The 18,182-nt window shown below is 37.6% G+C and overlaps 1 protein-coding gene across 7 annotated transcripts in view; it reads right to left on the bottom strand.

Annotated features, from left to right (window-relative positions):
* Positions 1-18,182, bottom strand: part of Kif21a (kinesin family member 21A) — a 144,962-nt gene that overhangs the window by 14,779 nt on the left and 112,001 nt on the right. For 2 of the 7 annotated variants that reach the window (XM_048366574.1, XM_048366627.1), the window contains 8 exons: positions 17,767-17,932; positions 17,270-17,290; positions 13,371-13,431; positions 12,153-12,207; positions 11,006-11,220; positions 8,643-8,750; positions 6,468-6,596; positions 3,929-3,967 (listed from right to left, as the gene is read on the bottom strand). In XM_048366574.1, coding sequence (XP_048222531.1) covers positions 3,929-3,967; positions 6,468-6,596; positions 8,643-8,750; positions 11,006-11,220; positions 12,153-12,207; positions 13,371-13,431; positions 17,270-17,290; positions 17,767-17,932 — 794 coding nt within the window. The remainder of the gene's footprint in view (positions 1-3,928; positions 3,968-6,467; positions 6,597-8,642; positions 8,751-11,005; positions 11,221-12,152; positions 12,208-13,370; positions 13,432-17,269; positions 17,291-17,766; positions 17,933-18,182) is intronic. The other 5 variants (XM_048366583.1, XM_048366612.1, XM_048366592.1 and 2 more) reach the window with 5 other exon arrangements.

The raw sequence follows: 18,182 nt of genomic DNA on the forward strand, positions 1-18,182 counted from the left end.
ATGCCATATTTTAAGACCATGGAGAAACTGGAGACCTTCTAAAGCAAGAGAAGCAAAAGAAAATACTTAATGGCTTAAGGAACAATGAAGAAACTAGAACTATTAAGCAGATCAAGGAACACACAACAGAGACAGGATGCAACAGCATAATTGAAAGGCTGAAAGTGACAGGGGCCAGTGGATCACACCTGTAATCCTAGCTGCTCGGGAGGCTGAGATCTGAGGGTCAAGGTTTGAAAACAGCCAGAGCAGGAAAGTCCATGAGACTCTTATCTCAAATAACTCAGAAAAAGACAGAAATGGAGGTATGGCTCAAGTGGTAGAGCACTAGCTTTGAGCAAAAAAAGCTCGGAAAGCCGAGCCCAGAGTTCAAGTCCCAGGGCCAGGCAAAAAAAAAAAGATTAAATATTAAGCCAAGCTCCGGCAGCTTATGCCTATAATCCTAGCTACTCAGGAGGCTGACATTTGAGAATCCTAGTTCAAAGCCAGCCCCAGAAAGAAACTCTGTGAGACTCTTATCTCCAATTAACCACCAAGAAGTCAGACATGGAGTTATGTTTCAAGTGGCTGAGTATCAACCTTAAACATAAAAGCTAAGTGATGGTGCCCAGGCCCTAAGGCTAATCCCAGAGCCAACACACACACACACACACACACACACACACACACACACACACACACACACACACACTGAATATTTTAAAATACAGGCAAAAATATACTACATTAATTAATCCAATTTTTTTGTGGGAGAGGAAGGGTGCTATTCCTGGGGCCTGAGTCCTTGAGTTTCTTTTGCTTAAGGCTAGCGCTCTATCACTTGAGCCACAACTCTACTTCCTGCTTCTTGTTTGGGTTTTGGTTGGGTTTTTGTGTGTGTGTGTGTGTGTGGTTGATTAAAGATAAGAATCTCCTGCACTTGCCTGCCTAGGCTGTCTTCAAACCTGGATCCTTGGATCTCAGCCTCCTCAGTAGGATTACAGTTTCCGGCCAATAAATCAGGTTCATAGAAATCAGATCTTAAAAAGCTAGTGGAAGAATAGTGGAATAGTGGAAGAATCAAAATTTAAGGAAGTAAATTTATGTTCAGCTAAAAATAATTTATTTTTTGAAGTCTAGCTATGATGATTTCACATATGAAAGGAATCTGTCTCATCATCAGAAATGATACCAGGACTCATTACTTCCCCCAGTGTTGTTCAATGCATAACTTTGACAATTTCAGATACTTGAAATCATCACTCAATAATGTTTGTAAACTAATGCTTAAACAGACAAAAAAAGAGTGGGACACTGGGGAGAATGAGGCTGGAGGATCCGTGTTCTCAGCCAACTTAGGCAAAGTTAGCAAGACTCTATCTCTACATCAAAATAAAAACAAAAGGACTAGGGCTGGGGATATAGCCTAGTGGCAAGAGTGCCTGCCTCATATACACGAGGCCCTAGGTTCGATTCCCCAGCACCACATATACAGAAAATGGCCAGAAGCGGCGCTGTGGCTCAAGTGGCAGAGTGCTAGCCTTGAGCGGGAAGAAGCCAGGGACAGTTCTCAGGCCCTGAGTCCAAGGCCCAGGACTGGCCAAAAAAAAAAAAAAAAAAAAAAAAACAAAAGGACTAGAGCCGTGACTCAAGTGGTAGAGCATTTCAATCTTCATACTTTAAAAAAGTTTAATTAAAAAATAGCTTGGCATGCCTATAATCTTAGATCTTAGATCTAGAGAATCATGATTCAAATCTCTCCCCAGCAGAAAAGTCTGAGGGAGTCTACCTCCAAAATAACCAGTGGGAGAAAAATTACCTGAGTTAGCTCAAGAGATAAAGCATCAGCCCAGCAAGTAAGCTGGGCAGATATGAGGACCTGAGTTCAAATTCTAGTACAAGGAAGGAAGGGAAAAGGAAAGGGAAAGGGAAAGGACAGAATGGAGGGACAGACAGAAAGGAGGGAGAGGGGAAGAGAGGAAAGGAGGGGAAGGAGGAAAGGAGGAGAAAGAGGGTGAAGAAAGGAGAGTAGAGGAGAAGGAAGAAGGGAAGGGAAAAGAGGAAAAAGGAAGGGAAAGGAGGGAAGACCAAGGGGAAGGGATGGGAAAAGAAGGGAGAAAAAGAGGAAGAGAAAGTGAGGGGTAATGGAGCAAATTTCCTCAAAAGTCTAAATAAATTTGCCATTTTGAAGTCCTATTAATGCATGGTTCATAAATGGGAATTAATGTCACCACATTTACAAGCATACCTTCAAATACTGGAAAGACACTATTCTAATGAAGAATGGGCTGTTGTTACTTTTCAGACAGCAAAAATATGTACAAAATATAGGTGTGTGTGGATTATATGTATAGCATGTGTGTACATATGTGTGTGCACACATATATACACACACATATATGGGTGAATAATAAAAATTTATCTTAGAAGAATAGAAGTTTTAACAGAAATCATCCAAAGGAAGAACAAAAAAAAAAAAACAACTAAAAACTAAACCACACCTTCAGTTATAAAATACAATGTTTCTAAAGGATTCCTTTCCCTCAGCTTATCAGCTACATCCTCAGATAACACAATATCCAATACAAATCTGTCCCAGCAAAGGGTTTATTAAGAAAGAATCCTAAGCCTCACTTCCACTGCTTTATGTAGGATACAGTTATTTCTTAGAGATGCCTCTTGTGCTGTTTGTTTGTGAGACAAGGTCTCACTATGTAGCTCTGGCTGGCTTTGGAACTTGCTATATAATTCAGGCTGGACTCAAACTCCTGATCCTCTCTGCCTCAGCCTCCCTAGTACTGGCATGACAAGTATGCACCGCCATATCTCACTCTCTATCATTTACATGTGTTTTTATACCACTGATTATCTGATCTTCTGAAGAAAAAAATCACCTCAATATTGAAATGAAATATTAACTGAATATGGAAAATGTTCTCCAATATTCAGAATTCTCAAGAGGCTATTGTACCTAGATTACCCTACACAGAAACAACAGGAGAAACATGGACACAGCCAGCAGCCATGGCATCTCTTTTTCTATTGTGATTCATTCACATTCTGAAACATAAACATGAACTTGGAGGTCATGTTTTCAAATTAAATTAAAATCATACAAATTTGTACAACAACCCTGATTTGAAGGGGGGGGGGGAAGCTACTTTTTTCTTTTCATGCAAACAAGTACAGTCTTGTAGCACTGTGAATGAAACTATTCTACCCCTACCCAATCTACCTTGTGGAACATCTGCTGAGATGAGGAACATGTCAATAAGTCAGGGGAACACATAGGAGAGGTAGAAGACAAAAGGATGGATAGGACTGGGAGTGATAGAGAAAGTAAGACCTTCCCCCAAGCTGTAACATGAGACCACATAAATGTATTTTTGGTTGGTTTTGTTTTGTTTTGTGCCTGGAGCTAACCTCAGGGCTTGGGAGCAGTCCCTGAGCCAGCACACCACCACATGAACCACAACTTCACAGTCAGCTTTTCAATGGTTAATCAGAGATAACCAAATGGGTTTGAATGGATATCCTCAGATCTCAGCCTTTTGAGTAGCTAGTATTACAGGTGTGAGCCACTGGTGCCGGGCTTTTTCTATTAAATTGCTCAACTAATGAAAAGGGGAAAAAATACCCTTTTACTTTCCCAACTTTGAAGCAATAAAAATACTGAAATCACTGAGTAGGAAACTCCCTTCTCACCAGTACTCATCAAACTTGATGGCTTCTGAAGAAGATATTTAGATTAGAGATAGAAAACAAGCACCAAGACTTGGAAGCCACCATATAGAGTTGGCCACTATTTTATCTACAAGAATCAATGTGCTTCTGTGATTTTCAACAAGTACTGCATGCAACAGAAAAAAATGGTATTTTCTTAGAATTTCTAAGAAAAGCATTAAAAACAGTGAAATGCAAGAAGGTAAGAAGGGTAGAAAGAAAGTACCTGTGTACCTCCGACAGAGAGGAGTCACTCTCATCAGACCTACAGTGGAAGAGTTAGAATTATGAGGAAAAGAATTACAGATGTTAACAGGCAGAGACACTGACATTGGGTTGAAAGCAACAACATGAATAACAGAAATACAGCAAACATTTCATTTTTGATTTGCAGTGGGTATCTGCAGGTTAGCTCATTCAGGCAAGGTATTTTTGATTCTCAGTTTTTTTCACCAAGACCTGAGGGGGCTGGAAGCATGGGTAAGTTTCTATTATTGACCCACAGAATGCATTTTTACTTTAATAGTTTAGGCTTTGAAAGGGAATAATACCAACTAAATGACTTTCACTTCAAGTTTTGTTCTGTTTACTTTGATGTGTGCTTAATGTTTTTATCTTCTCATGTCAATAACTATTAATGAATTTAATTCATCTTAACAACTAGGTGTTTGTGTACCAGTATTAAGGCTTGAACTCAAGGCCTGAGTACCGTCCTTTAGCTTTTTCACTCAAGGCTGGCACCCTTGAGTGCCAGCCTCACTTTTGGTTTTTTGGGGTGGTTAAATGGAGATACGAATCTCATAGACATCCCTGCTTGGACTGGCTTTGAACCTTGGTCCTCAGAGCTCAGCTTCCTGAGTAGCTAGGATTATAAGCATCAGCCACCAGCATCTGGACATCTTAACAATTATTACTTTAAATTTAGACTTTGGTGTAGAAGATCCATAGATACATTGTATATTTGCCTGAAACATAAATCATTCAAACTTATAATAACCCTTGGGTTTGTTGGTTTTTTTGTGTGTGCCAGTACTGGGACTTGAGCTTAGAGTCCCTAACTCTTTTATTCAAGGCCAGGACTCTACCACTTGAGCCACAGCTCCATTTCTAGACTTTTTGCAGGGGAATTAGTCTCTCAGGTTTGTCTGTCCAGGCTGGCTTTGAACAGCAATCCTCAGATCTCATCTTCCAAAGTAGCTAGAACTATAGGCAAGAGCCACTGGCACCAGCATGGGGCTTAACCCATGGTTTTAACTTATCTCAAAAACACTGAGTTCTTTTGAAGAAGAGGCCCCTCAGTAATTGGGGGACTTTTGTAGAGTTTTAAAGTTAAGCAAAGCCACTCCTGATTGCCTTATCTGAAGCTTCCAAAACAGAGAGTATGGGTATTGTGAAAATTCATTCAGACTGTGTAACAGGCATGAGGCAAATGTCATAAAGTGTGGGGGTTTAATACCTCACTAATGAAATATGCTGGTCTCAAAAAGAAGCCCCAAAGAAAGTGATGTAAAAAGGTAAAGGACTTTTCAACAGAATAGTCAGTTGCTCAAAGTTTTAGCTTATATAGCAGGACATCGAGTCAAAATATTGGCAGAGTACAAAGTACTTCATAAAATGTAAACTATGACCCAATTTTCAATATTATCTGTCAGAAAAATTTTTATAACTACTGTGAATGCAACAACAGACAAAATTTGGCAGTTTTTAATGTGCCTAAGAAAAATAGACTTCCCAAAGATATTCCGAATGTCTGACTTTTCAAACTAGTGAGAAAAATTAGTTCACAATATTAATGATTTTATTATTTAGTAGCACATAATAATAATTTACTTCTCAAGATAAATTTAAAGAATGTGCCAGTGCTGATTAAACTATATTAAAATCTAATAAAGACAGATAAGTAATTTATCTACAATTCAAAGAAAATCATAAGTGATTTTAAGTTTATAGAGCCACTTGGCACAAGTTAAACATGACAGGGAGATCTTAAATGGCATCTTATACATCTCAGAGACTGTTAATATGTACATGAAGATAAGAGCAAAAGCCAGGATAAGAAAGCATACAGGAAACAGTTACATATTAAACACATACATTCACAATGTAATTTACTCAAAATCCAAGCAGACAGAGTTAGCAGTACCTGGTGGCAATATTGTTAGTATTGAGTTCTTGCAAGAGATTCTGATTCTATGTTGGGATACTTTTTCTTTTTTAATTTAATGAAAACTAAATTTTTCCACATCCTTCTAATTCCTCCTCCCCTATAACTCTCTTCCCCTTTGACCCCCTCTATCCATTAAAGTGATGTTCTATTCAAAAATTACAATGACTGAAATGCTGTAGTGGATTTATCCAGCACAACCAAACTGACAGTCATAGGTTACACATCAAACAGTGGTCTTCGTAAGTTTTTAAATCTATTAAGGCAAGGGGGTGGGGGGAGAGCCTCTGTTTAAGATTGGTGGGCTTGGACAAGTTGAAGTTGAATCCCAAGACTCCCAAAGGCTTCTTGGTTCTAATTTACTTGCAAAAGAAAAGAAAAGATAGCAGTGTAAATCTACAGCAGGGAATAATGTTCAGCAGGAGAATGGTTTTCTCAAATTTGAGCTCCTTTCCATTTGAAAACTACATAAAATATTGTGAGAGTTCACAAGTCAGACTCCATCTCTAACACAGAGATAACTTAATGTTTCCACAGATTCTAATGAGGGATTCAGAATGCTGTTTGCATAGTGTGAGGGGCTCCTTCTATGATGACTTACTTATCCTGCTGAACTGTTGTGTTTCCCTGTGAAACAGTTAGACGACTAAAGACATTCAGGTCATTACGGGGCCGGCTTGGTGGGGAGGAAGGAGGTGAGAGGCTAGCCTCTGAAGTTCCAGAATCTGAGCTACAAGAAAAAGAGAACATTAAAATGGACAGCTTTAAATGCTTATGCTTTGTTAGGTAAACTATTAAAAGAAAAAGCATGCTTTAAATATATATAAGTATATATGTGTGTGTATGTATACATGCTTTTTGTTAGATAATTCCTTCTTCCTCTTTTAGCAATTGTCAAGCATTTTGCACTGGCTTTTATTACCTTGACCACAATATGGCACTATAGCAAAGATGGCCACAGTGCCAACGTTTAAAATTATACAGCTTTAGAATTAAGACCAAATTGCTCACTTTACAGGTAAGGAAACAGATCCAGTGAGCTTAAAATTAATTTTCCTATTGATTTGAGTTATTTATCTATCTTTAATGTATTTATTCCATCCCTCATTTTCCAATGATTCTTTAGATACTCAATTTCATGGGGTATCTAATTTGAAGAAAATTTCATCTTTAAAACTAGAAGAGAAAGGATGATTAGAAGGATACATTCTATGACATTCAAGTCAGCTATACCAGTGGTCAAAGTACAGACTATAGTCTGCACTGGTGGCTCACACCTATAATCTTAGATACTCAAGAGGGTTGCGGATTCAGGTTCAAAGACAGTGAAGACATATAAATCCCAGACATTCTTATCTCCAATAAACCAGGAAAAAGCTAGAAGTGGAGGTGTGGCTCAAATTGTCGAATACAACCTTGAGCAAAAATGCTTACCTTGGACCTGCATTCAAGTCCCAGTACTAGAATGTATGCACACGTGAGTGCACACACACACACACAGACAGTAGAGAGTATGCAGGGTTTTTTATTTGTTTGTTTTTCATGAAGGAAATGATAGATAAGACCATTGGTAGGGAAGATACATGCATAATTCTTTTGGTTAAAAAATATGAAGGAAATGCACTTTACTAATACTTAAATTAGATTGGCACAGATGTTGTCCCTCAAGAATGCATCTGAGACCTATCTGTTACCAGCAGCAGTTAAATAATCTGAGGGAAACGTGGGAAGGAGATAGTGACTCATTCATTAGCCTTCTGCATGCTGTGTGTTGCATTCACTAAATGCTTGTGGACATGGATCAGCAGATTATCTTTGTCATTGCTAAGTAAAGTGGCCCTCCCTGAACATCCAAAAGAAACCACTGAGGAGAATACCAATAACTCAAACATTTTCTTAAAATGGCAAAATGAACAAAAGTCAGATACATCAGGTGACATAATTAATTCAAATTCTTCCAGAAGATGACTTGCAACATACATTAAATAAACCTCAGCCTGTGTACACATTAACTCTTTAAGAGATAGACAAAAGCAACTTAAAGTTGGGCGCTGGTGGCTGGTACCTGTAATCCTAGCAGAATGTGGAGATCTGAAGATTTTAGTTTGAAGCCAGTGCAGACAGAAAAACCTGTGAAGAGTCTTATCTCCAATGAACTAGCACAAAGCCAGAAATGGAGGTGTGGCTCAAATGGTATAGTACCAGCCTTAAGTGAAAAAACCAAGAGAACTCATGAGATCCTGAGATCATGCACCAAACAACAACAAAAAGAGAAGCAACTGGGGGGAAAAAGGACAGTGTATATGAATGTGACAAGTGTTCAAATATATTAACAGGTATATGTGTGACAAGAAGGTTACATGAGCTGGGTGCTGGTGGGTCACGCCTCTAATCTTAGCTACTCAGGAGGCTGAGATCTGAGGATTGTGGTTCAAAGCCATCCTTGACAGGAAAGTTTCCATGAAACTCTTATCTTCAATTAACCACCAGAAAACCAGAAGTAGTGCTGTGGCTCATGTGACAGAGTGCTATCCCTGAGCAAAAGAGCTCAGGGACAGCATCCAGACCCAGAGTTCAAGACCCATGACTGACAAAAAATTATACAACCACTTACTTAGCCAAGCCAACAGCTGACTTGATTGTCTTAACTACTTGTATACTCATAACCACAGTGAGTCTCAATCTAACAAATAAACCCACTGTTTTCCTTTAGCAAAATGCAGGGGACATTGTGATGTACCATTTAATGGATAAAGAGCATTAGTAACTAACTTACTGCTTTTGCTCCTTGGCCTTTGGCTTTTCTGTTTTCTCATATGTCTTTCTCCTTGTTACTGGTGAAGGCTCTGGTAATTTTTTTTCTGAAATAGATGACTGTCTGTAACTAAAATAGGAAGAGGTGATTTGAATTATCTTTTATTATGTTAAATATAAACATACCACTTTGGTAGATATTGGATTGAAACTTTTTAGTACAGTAATAACTGCAACTTCAAATGTCTCTTGGAAACAACAACAAAATAAAAGTAAGATAGGACAACGTATGAATTATGTTTAGTTGATGGGAGTACTGTAACTATAATTTTGTAAATAAGCAGTCTTACAGGATATGTACAAACTTATAAACTTATAAGTACATATATTTATATACTTGATACCTACTTATATGTATACATTAACTATGTCCACACATATATATTCATTATATGTACATATATTTAATATATGTATATATTAAATATGTACAAACTTTGAATATGAACATCAAATACACCACTGTCAAATAATTATAATAAGTGTTAATGTAAAAATGTTAATGATTCATTGGAAATTGTCTCATCTAAAATAAAATTACCTTTATGATGTTTTCCAAGAACAAAAATGGTAGAATATCAGAATATGAGATTTTTTATTTTAAAAATACATGTTTAAGTTCATTTTTAAAATGGAAGGGGGGAAAAAAGGAAATATTACCTGAATCTGAATTCCAGGCCACAGATTTATTCTTGAAGTTCCAAAGTGTCTACTCATCTGACAGGCTAAATCCTGAATACATGCGAGCTTCTAAAAGGCTGTCCCCAGTTCTACATCACTACCTTTGCTAAAAATATTTCTTCTACTCTCATCACAAAAGCATTGAAGCCACATGGGTTAGAAATATCCGGAACTAATTATGTAAGCCATTTCAAGCACATGCCAGGAAATTCTATGTCATCATTAACATTAATTTTGAAATAAAAAGTAGCGATGTGATTTTGAATGGAAGATGACAGAAATACCTTCATAAAAATGAAGACTATTTAGGAAAACAGATATTCAAGAATGGAAAGTTTATTACTTTGTATTATTGCAGAGCCCTAGAGTATGTGCTTTTGGGGGCCAACATTCCTTAATGCAGAGATGAAATTCATTCCATCAGCTACTTGCTAGACAGTATGTGAGGGTTACTTTGAAAAGTGTCATTAAAAAATCATTACAAATGAACAAATGGTCTTATTTTAGAATTAGCTACCAAAACTTAAACACACACACACACATACACACACACACACACACACACACACACACTAGACATACTAATCACTGTAGGAAAATGTTCTCAAAATAAAATGAAAAAAATTCTAAGTAAGACTTACTTTGAATAGAATTTTTGTTCAAAATATCAGGTAGAAGGGCAAATGTTCCCTTCTTCAAATCTTTAATGATGCCAACAAAAAGTATTTGCAAACACATTCATCTCAGATATACAATGTGCTTCACGGTAAAAATTTAAGAAAGCGGGCTGGGATGTATATAGCTCAGTGGCAAAGTGCTTGCCTAGCAAGTGCAACATCCTGGGTTCAATGCCCAGTACCAAAAAAGAAAAGACAAAAAAAAAATTAAGAAAGCAACCAGGCACTGGTGGCTCACACTTGTAATCCTAGCTACTTTGGAGGCTGGGATCTGAAAACCTTGTTTGGAAGCCACCTCAAGTAGAAGAATTCATGTCCAATTAACTAGCAAAAAGACAAAACTAGAGGTAGAGCATCAGACTAGAGTGAAAAAGCCAAGCTAGAGTGTGAGACTTTAAAGCCCCAGTACCAGCACAAGAAAAAAAATAAAAATTAGGAAAGCTCAAAATGTATTCAGTTTATAATTAGCAAGTTTTTCTTGAAGGATCAACACAGACTTACTATTCTGACCAGGCTCTTGGAACTAGGACATAGGTAATTGGAAGCAAATTTGAATCTTTTGAGCTTCTATTTATATATCATGGTTCTACATGTATACTTTAATTTAGGTATTTCTAAATTGGTTTTGTCTGTAATTCATAAACTCAGCCATTGTGAAAATTATAACCTATGATCCTAAATAATCCTAAAAAAAAGGGCTGGGATTGTGGCTTAGTGGTAGACTGTCTAGCATGCATGAGGTTCTGGGTTCAATTCCTGGGTATCACATAAACAACAACAAAAAATCTCAAAATATATTGACTATTCAAACTAATATGGGAGAAAACACCTACCACAAATTAACCTTGAAAAACCTAGACACTATTTACATAATGTTTTAAAAAAGACACAAGAAATTAGCAACATGCATATTAAAAAAAAATTTAAGCAAAGAGAAAGGAAGTTAGTGCAGCTAGGCCCAACTTACATGCTGCCTATCTTAGAAGGCAAGCCAGATGGGGGAAGAAGCTCTTTTTCCCTAGCAGAAGTACCACTTGTCTCTGAATGCATTCCAATCTCCTGCCCCTCTGTGACAGGAGTAAGAGGGCCAGGCAAGGAGGCATCTCCTGTATTAGTGTCTGAAGCTAGTTCACTGCTATCTGCATACAGCAATTCCATCTGTGTGGTGGTTCTCCTCCGGGCCTAGTTAAAAGAGAAAGAAAGGAAAAGCAATCAGGAGCAAACATACATATAGAACTTCATTAGGGAAGAGAGATGTATATTCATTTGAAATAGGTAAAAAATACACATACACACACACACATATATTTAGTGTATCTTTTCCTAGCAGGTGTGTGAAACAGAGTGTGTAAGACAGTGATCAACCGACGTGGTTCCATATCCCTCACTCAGAAGTCCTGTAGGCCCCAGTAACAGCTAACATTTATATTGAACTCCTGTGCCAGGTGTTGTTCTAAACACTTTATTACATTAGAATGTGGATGGATACTATCATCTCAATTCACTAATCTACAGAAAACTACAGAGAAGGTAAATAACTTGCCCAATCACACAGGTAAGAGGTGGTAAAATCATACTTAGAGTCACATAATCGGTCTCAAATAGCACTGTATTAAAAGGAAGAGAGAAGGAAGGGGAGGGGAAGGTAGGGGAAGGAAGGGAATGAAGGGGAACAGAAGGGAAGGGAAGGAAAGGTAGAGGTACAGAGGAAGGAAAAAGTGGGGAGAGGAGGGGAGGGGAAGGGAGGGGAGGGGAGGGAAAGGGAGGGGAGGGGAGGGGAGGAAAGCGGAGACATGTTTCAGCTTCTTGGTATTCATTTGATTAAACTATCAGTTAATTGTTCAAAAAAGTTACACCATATAATATATCTTATCCAAAGAAAAAGTGCACAAGTACAGTAAAATTCAGTTCCTAAAAGAGAAAATTCTCAAAATGAATTTCTTTCCTATTACCACTTAAGGGGGAATATTAAAAAAACTAAATTTCTTATAAAGGAGAGTTTGAGTACATACACATCTATTCTACTCTCTTAAAAGTGAAATCCGAGATCTCTCTGTTACTGATTGTATAAACAACACTAAAAAATGATTACTGGTCATTTTAATTCTCCTTACCTTGTTCTTGGGTTTCCCCTCACCACAAAGCTTCATAAGGTCTGAGGATAGTGTGCTGTATATAAATAAGGAATTAACCATGAGATCATACAAACTTATTATAGAATACTACATTTTCTAACTATTGGAATATGTCTATGGAAAACATAAAGAGATGATATTTCACATCAAAATGAGCTAGATGATGGAGCTGGGAATATGGCCTAGTGGTAAAGTGCTTGCCTCATATACATGAAACCCAGGGTTCGATTCCTCAGCACCATATATATAGAAAAAGCCAGAAGTGGCACTGTTGCTCTAGTGGTAGACTGCTAGCCTTGAGCAAAAATAAGCCAGGGACAGTGCTCAGGCCCTGAGTTCAAGCCCCAGGACTTTAAAAAGACAAAAAAACAGAACAAAACAAAATGAGCTAGAGGCCAGTTGCTCATGCTTATAATACTAGCTACTCAGGAGACTAAGATCCCAAGATCAAGGATCAAAGTCAGAAAAGTTTCTGCGACTCTTATCTCCAACAGCAAAAGGCCAGAAGAGGAGATGTGGTTCAAGTGGCTGGATACCATCCTTGGGTAAAAAAGCCAAGGGAGCAAGAGCAAGAGCATGAGTGGGAGCACATGCACACGTGTGTGTGTGTGTGTGTAAATGAATTAAAATTGACTTTTCTCTTTTAAATGTTCCTGTGTTGGTATTTTTTTGTCTGGGACCAGGACTCAAATTCAGTACCTGACGGTTTCACTCACTGGCTGGCACTCTAGAAAGACATTCCTCCATCTCCTCCTTTTTTTTTTTTTTTTGTTGGTCATGGGGCTTGAACTGTGGACCTGGACACTGGCCCTGAGCTTTTCAGCTCAAGCACCCTACCACTTGAGCCACAGTGCCACTTCCAGTTTTCTGGTGGCTAATTGCAGATAAGAGTCTCCTGGACTTTTGGTCCAGGCTGGCTTTGAACAACAATCCTCAGATCTCAGCCTCCTGTGTAGCTAGGATTACAGGAATGAGGCACCAGCATGCAGCCTCCAGTTTCTTCCTTTTTCTTTTTTTTCCTATATTTGTATTTTGAAATTTGTGATTGTCTTGGTTTGCCCTCCATATTATTGACTCTATTTACCTATTTTCTTAGCCATAAAATTCAAAGGTGTTTCTGTTTTAGCATAACTTTTGATATAAGATGAAAAGCATATAAACAAGTCAAATCTATTGAGTCTCTAAAGGTTCTTTTACCTTCCCTCAGATCCTGGGCTGTGTAAAGGTGCATCTTCATCAGTACTTTCGTCTACATTTTCTAAAAGGAAATGTCACAAATATAAGTGTTATCCACATCATCATGTGAATGGTAACCATAATCCCTATGCTATGCAACTATCAGCTCAATGTCTCAGATATGGTCAACTGGGTGGGCTTTAATCCCTAAATCATAGATATTTACAAAACATACCTCTAGGAAACCCCTTGGACTACATACATGTCCAAGGATGAGGCAAAGTGTGTCCAAACAGGAAAGTCATACATCTGAATGATGACACATGGATGCATATATTTAAAGAATGGGAATTAGGTGATCATTTCAGTATATATAATTATATATACACACTTTGGTATGTGTGTGTGCCAGTCCTGGGGATAGAATTCAAGGCTTCTTTCTCACACGCTTTTGGCTTTTTCACCCAAATCTGGCCCGCTACCCCTTGAGCCACAACTTCACTTCTGGCTTTTTGATAAGACAGTAGGAGATGAAAATCTCAAAAGTTTTCTACCTGGACTGGCTTTGAACTGTGATCCTCAGACCTCAGACTCCTGAGTAGCTAGAATTACAGGCATGAGCCACCAGCACTTGACTCTCAAAGACCCTAATTTTAAAGATAGTGTGTCTGTGTGTGTGTGTGCGCGTGTATGTGTGAACTTTTATCAGAGCCCTGTATTTATCATGTATTATTCAAGCTCCCAAATATACATATTAAAATTCCAAGGCTACAGTAAATGCTGCATGAGCTCTTTCCTGTACTGTGAAATACATCAATATAAACATATTTGTTTTACTTGAATAGCTATCCCAACCTAGTTAAGTATTTTTCTGTTGTTTTTTTCTAACATTTACTTCCTAGTAGAAAGAAGATATATGAGATACATAAAAGTTAGCTGTGGGCATGCAACTCATTCACATGTACACAGAAGACATAAAAAATAGATCTACATGCAATAGTCTGAAAATAAATACAAATAAACCACTGCTACTTTAGTACCATGGTAACACACTAGAAAAGGGGGTAGGAAAGAATCAAACACAGAAAGCTAGTAAGAAGTCAGTATACAAAACAGCCACAACAAATAAACTGTGTAAAATTTTGCCCCTAACATCAGTGAAGGCTTTTGAAACACATGTTCTATTGTAAAATCGTTCCACAAAAATAAATACAGTATTATATGTAATCTCTACCTATGAATGCATGTATGTATCTAGATAATCTATCATGTATCTATTATCTATTTATCTATCTGTGTGTGTGTATTTTACTTAATTCATCCCCTTTTACTTTTACATCATATGAAAGGGACTTCGATCAATCAACTAATTTCTCTCTCTCCACTGATGTTTGTCTTCTTCCTCATCAGTTGGCATATACCCTGGTAGAAAGACAGTAATATTTCATAGTATTATCTAATATGGAGCCACATCTAGGATGGGGACACACACACACACACACACACACACACACACACACACACTTCAATTTCTGAGATGAAGATAACATTGGTTTTCAAGGCAATTTGTTCCCCAAAGCACATCATTCGTAGGAAGCTTAAGGGTCTTCTCTAAAGAGGGATGTTTTGATTGGTAAGGTAAGTAACTAGCAAATACAACTATATCAAGCAACAAGCTTCCGTCTGATTTCCCAGGTATACTGGTAGGCTAAGATATACAGAGAGTGATAAAACCAAAGAAAACTTGTAATGTTATGGGTATACTTAGTAAAAAAAACAAACAAAAAACACACTTAATTTGTTCTTGGGCGATAACTATGTCCTGATATGAGCCAACCTAGCCCAACACAGAGAGGACATCACCCCCACCCCCAACAGTCTAACTCAACACATGTCTTCAGAATCAAAATTGATCTGAAGCACTCTTGCTATGTGAGTCCCACGCATAACATCACCTAATCGTGGCACAAGTCTGAGACATCAACACTAGCCCAAGGTCAGCAACTTTTCTCATCAAAGCATTAAGCTCAAGACAGATAAAACTTCCATAAGTTCTGAAGATCATTCATATCTAAAGTTTCACAATCTAACTCCACTGGAAGTTAACCAAATGGTCCCAAGTTTTCCTCTACAATTATTTTTTTTAATATAAAAGATATCCCTTCAGCTGGGCACTGGTGGCTCATACCTGTAATCCTAGTTATTCAGGATGCTGAGATCTGAAGATTAAGGATCACAGCCAGCTCAGGCAGAAAAGTCCATGAGACCCTTATAACTAGCAACAAACCAGAAGTGAAGGTGTAGCTTGAGTGGCAAAGCACTAGCTTCGAGGGAAAGGTACCCAGGCCCTGAGTTCAAGTCCCAGCTCAAAAACAAGTGAATGAATAAAGAAATAAACTCAAAAAAGATTAAAAAAAAACCTCTCTCTCTCTCTCTGTATAGTGTATAGTAAGTAGTATGTACTGTGTAGAAGAATTAATAAAACAATCCTGTAACTGACATCTTTAGAAATATTTGATTGCAAACCAGATACTGGTGGCTCAGTTAGCTACTTAGGAGGCTGAAATCTGAGGACCATGGTTCAAAGCAAACCCAGACAGAAAATTCCATGAGACTCTTATCTCCACTTAACCAGCAAGTAGAAGTGTGGCTCCAGTGGTAGAGCACCAGCCTTGATCAAAAAAAACAAAAAAACGTATGAGTATGAGATCCTGAGTTCAAGCCCAGAATTTAAAAAAAAAAAAAAAAAGAGGGACTGGAATATGGCCTAGTGGTAAAGTGCTCGCCTTGTATACATGAAACCCTGGGTTCGATTTCTCAGCACCACATATATAGAAAAAGATGGAAGTGGCACTGTGGCTCCAAGTGGTAGAGTGCTAGCCTTGAGCAAAAAAAAAAAAAAAAGCCAGAGACAATGCTCAGGCCCTGAGTTCAAGCCTCAGGACTGGCAAGAGAGAGAGAGAGAGAGAGAGAGAGAGAGAGAGAGAGAGAGAGAGAGAGAGAGAGAGAGATCTCAAATATTACTATCAGTTAAGACCCTGAGAACAGAAGAGGAGATGAAAAGAAAAAAGAAGAAGGAAGAAGCAAGTGAAGGAGGAAAGAGAGGAGAGGAAGGGGAAGAGAGATGAGAAGCATGGTGAGGAGAAGAATAACAAGGTGAAGGTAAAAGAAGAGGAAGAATGGAGGAGGGAATAGAATTGACTTGTTAACAGATGAAATGTCAAACTGGTTACAGAGCCAGGCACTTGAGATTCCTAACATGAGCCCTAGTTACCTATCCTAATCAGCCTCGTTCCTGTCAAGAGGTTGGATAGCTTAAAACAGAACTTCTCCATACTGGAAAATGTTATGCTTATCATTATGTCAACCTATTTAACCAAGAAAAAAAGTTCTTAGTTTTGTTCACTTCCTACTGTAAAGACATCTATGCCTAAGTTTACAAAAATAAAGAACAGATGAGAACGGAGTGAATATGTATATATATATGCATATATATAATATATATAAGATACATACAAAGGAAGTTATTTGGGAGGTTAAAACACTAGGTGAGAGTTAACAAATACATTTAAGAATGAAAAAGGAAGCCATATTCCACATTTTCCTCTAAGAATGAGAAGGTGCTAAGAAGATTTACGAACCTGAAGTCATGACTGGAGCTCAAATAATAAGAGATAATTAAATAAAGGAAAGCATATTTCTTTAAACCACTAAGATTTTACAATCAGGAATGTTTAATAAAGACAAAAAGATTTAGTATGTTTGTGATCATAGCCACATTTAAAAAAAATGATCATGCAAAAACCAACTGGCTGCCAATGTTTTTTAAATCTTTAAAATAAGGTGTACCACAATTAGTGTACATGAACAATTAGTAACTCATGCAGCTGTAGGGTACACAGAAAGCTAAATATACTTACCTACGGGAACACTATCTAGATCTGTATAAATCACAGCAAAAAAAGGAAACAAAAAGCAATACTCCAATCAAAACAGATCCAATGTTAAGAACTCACATGAAACAAGATTATGTACCATTTATAAGGTAGGTAGAATAGTTGCCATATAGCAAACACTTAGAAATTGTTCTTTAGTGAAGTTAGACATACAGAATAAAGTCATGAAACTTGGTTAATCTTCTAAGTAAACAACCAATTCAGAAACTTAGTTGGTCCTTTTGATTCCAAAAACATAATTGCTTAATAAGACTAGGTAATAAGCAGGTAAGTTGGAAATCACTTCTTAGAATAACAATAATTCCCCTCAATTTATATGGACATGCAAATTAAAGGAAGAATAATTGTTAAAAAGCATAAGTACAGCATCTATTCAGATGAACCATAAAGGAAGGATATAAAATAGCATATTTGAAAAGCAAAGCTACCATGCAACTCAATTAAAATTTAGCCCAAATTACCTTGTAAAGCATGGCCGAGTAAAGCATCTAACTCGGGATTTAATTCTGCTTTTTCTTTCAGCATGTGGAATAAGAGCTGGTTTTGGGTAGCACTGGTTATTTCAGTTTGTTTGAGTCGTCCTTCAAGAACTTTAATTTGAGCTTCTTTCTGAGCAGCCTGAAGACCCTACAAGAAAAACCACCACAACAAACTATCTTAGGTCATACAAAAGAGAAATCTATGTAGAGATCCATGTCAAACAGCAAACACAAAGACAGACAGAGCTTGATGTGTCTCACTTCCCCTACCCAATAGCTTCATGATCTTGGAGAATGTCCACCTGTCCAAGATGCTATCCTGATCTTCAGTTTCTTTGTGTAACAAATGGTCTAAATAACTTTTTGGCACAGCATGAAGATTAAATAAGAAAACAACA

The sequence above is a fragment of the Perognathus longimembris genome, chromosome 1 (assembly GCF_023159225.1).
Source record: "Perognathus longimembris pacificus isolate PPM17 chromosome 1, ASM2315922v1, whole genome shotgun sequence".
In the NCBI taxonomy this organism is placed as follows: domain Eukaryota; kingdom Metazoa; phylum Chordata; class Mammalia; order Rodentia; family Heteromyidae; genus Perognathus; species Perognathus longimembris.